Source organism: Sinohyriopsis cumingii, chromosome 3 (assembly GCF_028554795.1).
Source record: "Sinohyriopsis cumingii isolate HCF-2022 chromosome 3, ASM2855479v2, whole genome shotgun sequence".
Lineage (NCBI taxonomy): Eukaryota > Metazoa > Mollusca > Bivalvia > Unionida > Unionidae > Sinohyriopsis > Sinohyriopsis cumingii.
The window spans coordinates 149071965-149082294 of record NC_142963.1 but is presented as its reverse complement, the minus strand read 5'-3'; the positions used below and the strand labels follow the sequence as shown (position 1 = coordinate 149082294).

General features: G+C 34.0%; 1 protein-coding gene across 1 annotated transcript in view; it reads right to left on the bottom strand.

Moving 5' to 3' along the window:
* LOC149804125 (uncharacterized) overlaps positions 1 to 10330 on the bottom strand; it is a 71063-nt gene that overhangs the window by 18445 nt on the left and 42288 nt on the right. The window contains exons 9-13 of the mRNA XM_089954092.1: positions 9477 to 9566; positions 6269 to 6357; positions 3519 to 3597; positions 1180 to 1373; positions 20 to 77 (exon numbers count right to left, since the gene is read on the bottom strand). Coding sequence (XP_089810218.1) covers positions 20 to 77; positions 1180 to 1373; positions 3519 to 3597; positions 6269 to 6357; positions 9477 to 9566 — 510 coding nt within the window. The remainder of the gene's footprint in view (positions 1 to 19; positions 78 to 1179; positions 1374 to 3518; positions 3598 to 6268; positions 6358 to 9476; positions 9567 to 10330) is intronic.

The window sequence follows — 10330 nt, the reverse complement described above, 5'->3', positions numbered from 1 at the left end:
CTACTGCATGCATACCTACCTTTATTGTTTTGTCATCAGCAGCACTCACTAACCTCCAGCTGTCAGCTTGCAGACATCTGCAGAACAAAATAAAATTGATAATGTCATGTGGTACAGTCTGACCTTTAGCTGGTTCAACATCTGCAATTTGGTGACATCAGCCACACTCAAATAGCATTTATAATCAAATATCAGTCAACAGCATCTGCTTTTTTAGCACAGGTTTTCTTATTTTGAAAATTTCCTCTTTTATTCTGGCCAAACATTGATGTAGTCATCAAATGATATGTAAGAATAACAATCATATAGAGCTTGCTATGTGCAATGTATGCTATACATCTCAGGAAAGACTTCGAAATGATTTCTATTTGCTCCATCAAACGTTTGCAGACAGTAACTGATGAATAAGCTCTATTTTGGTAAATCGTCAAGATTGATAAGTATAGCTAATAAAAAGATTTTATAATTTCTGTAAGATAAAGAAAGTACAATATGCCAAATGATATTGCTTGACAACTCCTATATTTCACTTTAAGACAGTGGAATACTCCTTCATTTGATAAAGTATGCATGCCATAATAAAAACCAATTAACTTCCCACTATCAGGCTAAATGCAAACACCTGGCTATCACATTAGACTACCTGAAAACCCTCCCTACATAACACAAAACGACCTGACGAACCTGTGTGTTACATCACCTTAGGGTTACTAATATGCCACATGAAACTATCAATTAGATATTTAGATCAATCTGGTCTTTCTACAAATGATCTGAAAAAAAACTCGGCTACCATTGCATATACATGTATTTTGTTTACCCCAAAATGTCATTTGCACATCATAAAAAACTGAAGCATTACTTATGGCAACATATCCAGTGAAACAGATAACATAATCTTGGCTGAAACATTTATAAGTTTTTTTTTTCTTCAAGCATTAATTCACAAGAGAACTTTCTTCCACCAAAATTATGTATATAATTCCATAAAGGTATCATAATGCTTTTGACATGGATCTATTCTTTTTAGTGTACTTCAGAATTCTTTGCATTCTCCAAATGATTTACCTTTCTCACACTGTATCTGATTCACTACATGAATGTATTTCGGTAGAAAAGTCATGAGGTGTTCCAAATGATAGAACTATCTGACAACTCTAGTATGTCAAATAAGACTACCTGACAACTCCTGTGTGCCCCTCAGAAGCCTTCCAGTCAATGGTGCTGATGCAATCCCCTGAATGGATGTCCCAGAATTTAAGATTGCAATCCAGCGAGCCACTGATGACCCTGGTGGAGTCAAACTGCAGACAGGTTACAGCATCCTGATGTCCAGTCAGTGTCGTCACACACTCTCCTTCATAATTCCACACCTGAATGCAACAAGATATTTCACAAGTTATCACACAACCTTTTAGAGAAAAGGGATGGGGGGACTATTATATAATACTGTTATGTGTGTGTGTGTGTGTGTGTGTGTGTGTGTGTGTGTGTGTGTATTTGCAATGTCATGCAACTCCTCTTGCACAGTTCAAGGTTGAAACTTAAAACTTTGGGATATGGTTTATGAAATCTGTACATGTACACAATGGTTTTAGAATTTTGATAGTTCTTGGGGTTGGGACTAAGGGGATGGGGACATGTTTTGTATATACAGTCAAACTTGTCTCTAAGGTCATCCATATTAAGTAACTGCACCATATAATTTCACTTAAAAGTTGAGTCTAACTACAAACTGCACAGACCCAGATCTGCCACTGCATATGGCACCCACAGATCTGGGTCCATGTAGTTTTGTTAGGAGTAATTAGTAGAATAAACAACTTAGACCCAGTGCATTATGTGACAGCCAATCATGAACTAGGTTGTGTGCAGTTGATGGATTAGAATTAGGCCCCTGAATCACAACTTGGAAACTACTGAGATCCCCTACATGTAACGATATATGGATTCAAAAGGTACAATAATACAGAACAGTGGAGATTCATGATGTACATCTCAGTCAATCAGAGAAAAACATTGCTTTAAAGCCATGCCCACTTTTCAGTTGAAGGTGAGGCCACCACTTCAGTTAAAAAATCAAAATCCATACTTGCACAAAAGAAATCATTGTCCGCAAAGACTGTTTCATTGTGTTCAGGCAAAACACAATTTTGTTCTTTATTTTCAGTGTTCATCACTGTATCTAAATCACCATGCAAAATGCCATTTCACACTGTACCATCATGTCTTCACATTAAGATATGTAAGCAGACAATGTTTATTTATTCATTTAAAGTATTTCATTTGTAGCATTAGCAAAGGTATCTCATTCATTGGAAGAAAAGGTCAAGAATTTGGTTCACGATTAAAATCTTACATAAGAAGACCATACAGGCTTTTATATATTATCTGATACCTCATGTGATAAGTGTTTGCAAAGCTCATTTGGTTAAAGTGTTGCACTCCTAATGCGAATATTGGCAGTTTGAACCTACCTGTGGCCACAAAATATTTTTATATTTTCTTCTCCTTCTATTTTGTTTTTATTCTACAAAACAAATTTCATATTTCCATATTGTAATGGTATACAGATTTCATATAATAGACTAATACATACACATATTAATGAATTTCTCACGGTACCATTGTGTCTTTCATATCAAGATATGTTTGTAGATGATGTTTATTTATTAATTTAAAGTGTATTTTACTTGTAAAATTAGCAAAGATATCTTGTTTATTTGAAAACAAGGTCCAGTAATTGGTTCATAATTAAAATCTTACTTAAGAAATATGAGTTTGAGTGATCCTATATTCTAAATATAGTCTTCATGAGTATTATGTACAGAAAAGTGGCACAGGTAAGCATGGTTTTCTTAAGAAAAAAAAAATTGAAAAGGGCCTGGCTAATAAGATTGTTTTAAATCATAATAACAAAAGAAAAATGTAATGATAAGTTGTTGTGCACTGGTGAAGATAAAAGGTAAAGAAAGGAATATTTTGTGCAGAAACCATTTTTCATTGGTCAACCAAAATGACCTTGACAATTAGACATTCTGACACTAAAATGAGTTGGCTTCAACCATATTCTAACTGCATACCATCCTCAATGTGTAGCCTAGGTCTGTTATAGAGAAATAAAGTCTTTGTGCAGAAACCATTTTTTTTTCTTTCAGTCAGTGACCTTGGTCTTTGACCTTTGCTTCCAAAATGAATAGGTTTCTTCCTTACCACCAAGTACATGCCATTCACAAAGTTTGGTCCAAGACTGTGATTCAGAACTAATGCCATTGTCTGGAAAACACTTTTCTTCCTTCAATCACATTAACCTTGACCTTTTAACACACAAATCAATATGTTTCTTCTATATCACCATTCAGAAAGTTTTGGACCAAGTCTGTTACGTAGAACTAATCTAATTATACCAAGGGATGTACAGACCAAAGGAGAGAATATGTCAGAGATAATATGCTTGATTTTATGTTTGGCAGATACAAAACAAAATTAGAAGTCTGGCACCTGTAAATGATACTCACTTTTATAGTTTTATCACAGGAACCTGACACGATTTTTGTGTCATTAAAATGCACACAGAGAACAGCAGCCTGGTGACCTCTGAAACAATGATAAAACAATTATATATATATACATACATACATACATACATACATACATATATATATATATATATATATATATATATATATATATATATATATATATATATATATATATATATATATATATATATATATTAAGTTAACTGAACTCAGCTATTAAGTGTTGCTCTCAACATAAATTTTTTTTCCCATTTCAGTCAGATTTAATTCCTTTTAATATAGGTTTCAACATCTTTGGGCTCAGTCTCAATATTATTGTTATTTTTGGAACAATTGTCATTTTTGGAACAACAGCCATGACATATAAAATATCAGTCTACAAAAACCTTTTTCTTGCTTTTAGGTATACAACTTATTATCTTCCTTTTCATGAAGACACCTAGGTTTTTGTTTGAACATACATAGAATTCCATTTGAACACACCTAGGCTTCTGCTTGAAGACACCTTTGCTTTCTACCTGAAGACACCAAAGCTTCTGTTTGACAACAACCAGGTTTCTGTTTGATGATAACTAGGCTTCTGTTTGAAGACACATCAGCTTCTGTTTAACAACATCTAGGCTTCTGTTTAACAACACCTAGGCTTCTGTTTGACAACACCTAGACTTCTGTTTGATGACAATTAGGCTTCTATTTCAAAACACCTAGGCTTCTGAAGATCAAAATCCTGCATAAAATCAACATCGTCCTTACACCTGCTACATTTGCTGTGACCAATATAGTCTCTTTTGTACAGCCTAACCAACTGACATGTGTCTTTTCCAGTTAGCCTAAAATGTGCAGATAACTTAAAAGATGGAAGATAGTTTTTCAAAGCAGATAATTATACAAGTCCAAGGCAAATAAAAAATATATTCATAAAACTTTCAGATAATTACTTAATAAGCAAAACTTAATTAATTAAATGCTTTTCAAAAACATTGGTGCATATGTTTCTCAAAGTCATTTCATGTCCAGTGACATTTGTCAGGAAAATGTTTCTTATATTTTGTCTGTACTCTTACAAGTAAATTACAGTGCTCTAGCTAGATTGAAATAAAAGGCACCATGCTCTCCACCTCCTCTCTCCACATCACCACCTTAAAACTTTTGTGATTTTATATTTATTCCACTTATGTCCTGTTTATTTAATGTAAGATAAATATAAGAACATGCCTTTAATTGTTATTTCTGCAAAAATCATTGGAATGAAGGTCTTTGATTGCAAAAACTGATTCTTTACTCCAAACAATACCCTCCTCCTTCAACAAAAGTGTACTTATCACTAAACACACCTATCCAGAACAAAAAAGATCCTTTGCTGGAACACCAAATTACACATATATTGGAACACTGAATTACATGTATACTGGAAAAACTTAAACATTTTTCAATCAATTTTAGACCCTTAGATTAGTAACAATTTATCTTTCTTTACTTGATATTTCCTCTCTGGTCCCCAAAGAATAAAGATGATAATAGATAATCTCCACTTGGATTATTGGATTATAATTTGTAATAGATATTAGCTTTAAGTTGACATATTGGTGCTGCACATTGCTTTGATACATTTCAGTACAGAGTTTAGGTTAATTGACCCAAAACTGAATTACAACTACTTCAGTCAGAGAATCAATAATACAGCACTGACAGGTCAGAAAACATTAAGATTTTATAAGAAGCAGCAATAACAAATTTGTGCTACCAGATGACAACAGGCCATCATGTAAGCTCTTCTGGCCTATGACCAGTATGGATAACCAGATGGTACAGATGCCCCCCACCCCCACTTTCCATTTCTTGATTGAGTGGTGCAAGTTTTAACGAGCTATAATTATAGCAAAATGTATGCATGCATTTTACAGGTAATAACAACCCCACTAACAATGGATAAAAGAAGAAAGGGGATGATCATTAGATTTACATAATTTCTGCCAAATTTCAAAACAATTCATCAAAAGCTGTGGTTGTAATCACACATAACTGAACTATCACTACTATTTACACTGACCAACATAAAGGGGTATAACTTTGGAAGAAATATCAGACCATGAAGACAAAATGATATGTGCTGTTGTCCTCATGTTAATAATGTAAACATTTATGCAATTCATCAATGCTGAAGGATTTTTTATCACACAAGATTTATCATATTCATTATCATAAAAGGTACATAACTCTGGAAAAAGGATCTGAATGTTCTGACACCAATAAATGCATTTTGATCCCATCTCAATAATGGCCATAAAATTTAAACATCCACCTCTGTTAGGTAAATCAGACAATGCTTATTCCAAATTCACTTTTAATCATGGTGTATTGCATGTACTGAAAAATCCATCTGTAAAATGTACAGACCCAGATATGCCATTGTAAACTGTACTGGCAGACTTGGGTCCATGCAGTTTATTTAAAGTAATCAGTAGAACATATAACATACACCCTGAACTACCAGAGAATTATGTGACAGCTGATCAAGGACTATGTTGTTTGCAGTTAGACTTGACTTACAAGCGAGTATTTATGGTAAACAGGGCAATATCCAATATCTGAAAACTAATGAAAATGTATATTTTTGTGTGCAAAACCTTGAAAACTGACACTCATGAAAATACATTAATTCACGTTATTGTTTCCCTGACTCTTTAAAAGAAATGACTTAAGTAATATAAAAGAGATGGCCTTACCTAAGAGTTCTTTTACACTGGCCAGTCAGAATATCCCACACCTTGAGAGTTTTATCATAGGAACCACTGATCACCTTGATGTCATCTACCTGAGAAAGAAAAGGAAAGTAGAGAGGGCAATTCTTATTCATTAATAACACTGTACAGCAAAATACCACTCATTAATAACACTGTGCAGCAAAATCCCACTCATTAATAACACTGTACAGCAAAATCCCACTAATTCAGAATCCATTTAAATAGCTGTACTAGCAACAAAGGTAAGTTTCATGGCAGTAATTTCATATTTCAATATGTATTTTGCTCTTTTATTCAGATTCTGCATCAATCCAAACAAAATAGATAGAAACAAAAATGCTCAGTTTGACTAGGTTCTGCTGTAATTGGAATATACATCCAGGTATACAGCTTTAATCATAACCTAGTCTCACCAACGATCATAACTTAGTCTCACCAATGACCATAACCATGTCTCTAAATTTTAAAAGGTCTGATGGATTTTACTGAATGATAGTGCACAGTGGGTGTTTTTAGATAGCAGTGAATTATGTTGATATATGCAAATTGCTTGGAATGCAGAGCAAGCAATAGCAGGTCAGTGTCATGCAAGAGCAGTAAACAGTTTATGGTGAAACCATAACATGCAAGCAATAGTACTAAACAGGTTACAGTGAAACCTTAACATATGATACACAGAAGGTTACAATGAAACCTTAACACAGGGGTCAGTAACCTATGGCACACGAGAGGTTTTGTGTGGCACGTGAAGGGCAGCCAAAAAATCTTGATTTCAATAGTGTTACTCTCTTACTGGTGGCATGCACTCGTAAATTTTGTAATTAATCCGGAAAAAAGTGACATGCTATGTAAAACAGGTTGTCAACCCCTGCCTTAACATATGATCATAGCATGTTAAACAGAAACCTTAACATATGATTCATAGCAAGTTACAGTGAAACCTTAACATAAGATCCATACCTGGTTACAGTGAAACCTTAACATATGATCCATACCAGGTTACAGTGAAACCTTAACATATGATCCATACTAGGTTACAGTGAAACTGTAACATAGGATCCATAGCAGGTTACAATGAAACCTTAACATATGATCCATACTAGGTTACAGTGAAACTGTAACATAGGATCCATAGCAGGTTACAATGAAACCTTAACATATGATCCATGACAAGTTACATTGAAACCTTAACATATGATCCATGGCAGGTTACAATGAAACCTTAACATATGATCCAAAGCAGGTTACAATGAAACCTTAACATATGATCCATACCAGGTTACAGTAAAACCTTAACATATGATCCATGGCAGGTTACACTGAAACCTTAACATAGGATCCATAGCAGGTTACAATGGAACCGTAACATATGATCCATGACAAGTTACAGTGAAACCTTAGCATATGATCCATGGCAGGTTATACTGAAACCTTAACATATGATCCAAAGCAGGTTACAATGAAACCTTAACATATGATCCATACCAGGTTACAGTGAAACTGTAGCATATGATCCATGGCAGGTTACAATGAAACCTTAACATGTGATCCATAGTACTGAACAGGTTACAAATAATAAACCCTTTTGTTCTGGTCAAGATCTTCTTTACAGGGGTTGACTGCTCAATCAAATAGAGCTACTGGTGATATAACACTGGGCCATCCTCACTAAAATGTGCTTGACTGGGCTTTACAGATGAAATTTTATTGCAAATCCAGGATGGAGGAAAGGGTAATCAGGGGACATAACTTTTTTAAACAGTGAATGCTAGAAATACAAATCATTCAAGGTCTTATCAATATACACGTGAACGATAAATCTGATTAAATTAGTAAAGTTATACTGCAGAAAGCAAAGAAGGATTGGAAATATAGGAAGACAGCTGTTCTCTATTCTGCAAAAATCAGGGACAGGCAAAAATTCATGTCATGGAATACTGTATATTAAACTCACTTAAGTTCTTATCAGCATAATTCTGACACAGCAGGTTTGTTTGAAATCCAACATACATTGATACAGTAATGCTGTGGAAACTAAGACCAAGAGGACAGGAAATCAGGGGGCATAACTCTAATAAGCAATGTTTGTGGAATGCTGAAAATCAAACTCATTCAGAGTCTTATCAATGTAAAGTCACATCCTAAATTTGATTAAAATCAAAACTTGGTAAAGTTAAAATGCAGAAGCAAAAATCAATTGGGTAGACAATCTGGAGGCACAACTCCTGTAAAATGTTGTGGAATGTTCTACATTGAGCAAAATCAAACTGATACATCAATATAATCAACAGAAAGCTGATTATCAGATTTGATCAAAATCCATCAAGCCTTGGCAAAGTTAAGCCATGGAAATTAAAGTCATGAACTTGGGCAAGCAGGGGGCATACTTCCAGTAAATGCCACAGAAACTAAAATTAAAAGAAATTCTATCAGGGGTCATAGCTCTTCCAAACGATGACAAGAAAAGCTGAAAATCAACTTATTTTGAGGTCACATCAATATAAGACTCCATACCAAATCCGGTTTAAATTCAACATTTCTATGTAAAGTTATATTGCAGAAGCCAAATTATTCAACAGGCAGATGGACAGACAGACAGACTTCTGATGAAGAATGTGATGATTATAGGGCTTTGCTGACTATTTAGTGTGGTGCCTAATTAAGGACTAAAATTTTTAAGGTATTAAAACATTAAAATGACTGGATGATAACACTCAAACTGTTAAAGCAAAATGTGATGACATAAAGGGTCATTAGGCCATATTAGCATGACTTCCATTGATCAATCAATTCAACCTGACACACTGACAAGGATCAATCTGTTTAAAATTAATCAAAGCTCAACTGTTCAAATCTGTTTAAATATAACTGTTAGGATATGCTATGGTTGTTTTCATTTCATTGATAGAATTTATATAATTAAGCTCTACTGTATTTACAAGGATATGGTGATTGTTGCCATTTCAATGACAGATTTGATGTAACAAAACTGTACTGTACTCACAATGTTATGCTAATGATTTTCATTTGAGTGACAGAATTGGTGTAATTAAACTGTACTGTACTCACAAGGATATGCTAATGTTTTTCATCTGAGTGACAGAATTGGTGTAAATTAAACTGTACTTTACTTACAAAGATATTGAACACATATCAGTGGTATATTACCTCAACCAGATAATGAATTTACCTGTAGACATCTGACAGTGTCCAGGTGTCCTGTCATGGTGACTTTACAAGCAATACTGGACCAGCTCTCTTGAGTTGACAGATCCCACACCTGTAAAAAAAACGGCAAAGTTACAAACATGTTCACATATTATATACTTCTTTTTATAAATGCTTAATATGTGACTTGAAAGTGGGAACATGTAATTATGACAGGACATCTGTGTATGTGTTGGAATGCACAAAATTGGGAAATCTGTTAATTTTCACATTAAATAAAACATTAGCTGAACAATATAGGTTCCTTCCAAAAAACCACATCCAGTCACAGAAATACAGTCCTTGTCTCAAGAAACATTTAAGGCATGAGATACTTTTGTAACTTTTCTATAAAGTATACATTAATGTCAAAAGTGACATAGAAATGTTGCACTTGCACAAAGAAGATACAGACTCTTATGTGATAGACTTACTCAGATGAGTAAATTGCACTGGTGTATCACTTAGGCCTGGATCTGTTTATGAATGTATCTAAGTGTAAAATATTAACTGGAGTTCATTCATAATAATTGTTTAAACAACTGACCAATGGCCATATAAATTTGTTTTTATTTACTCACCTGATGGTAACTCAGCATGTGACCTCCATTTTTAAGTTGTTGTAACCAATAAAATTTTGTGAAAAATATAGATTTATCAACCTTGTGACATGATAACAAAAATCTGCTTTGTGCATAGCTTTTATCGAGTAGAAAAATATATTTGTAAATGGATACGTTTTTGTATATCCCACTAATAGTTGGTAAGTGCAGTGATGAGTAATTTTCTGGGATGTTTACTTGGTTACCTACTGCGGATGGAATTACAATAACACTC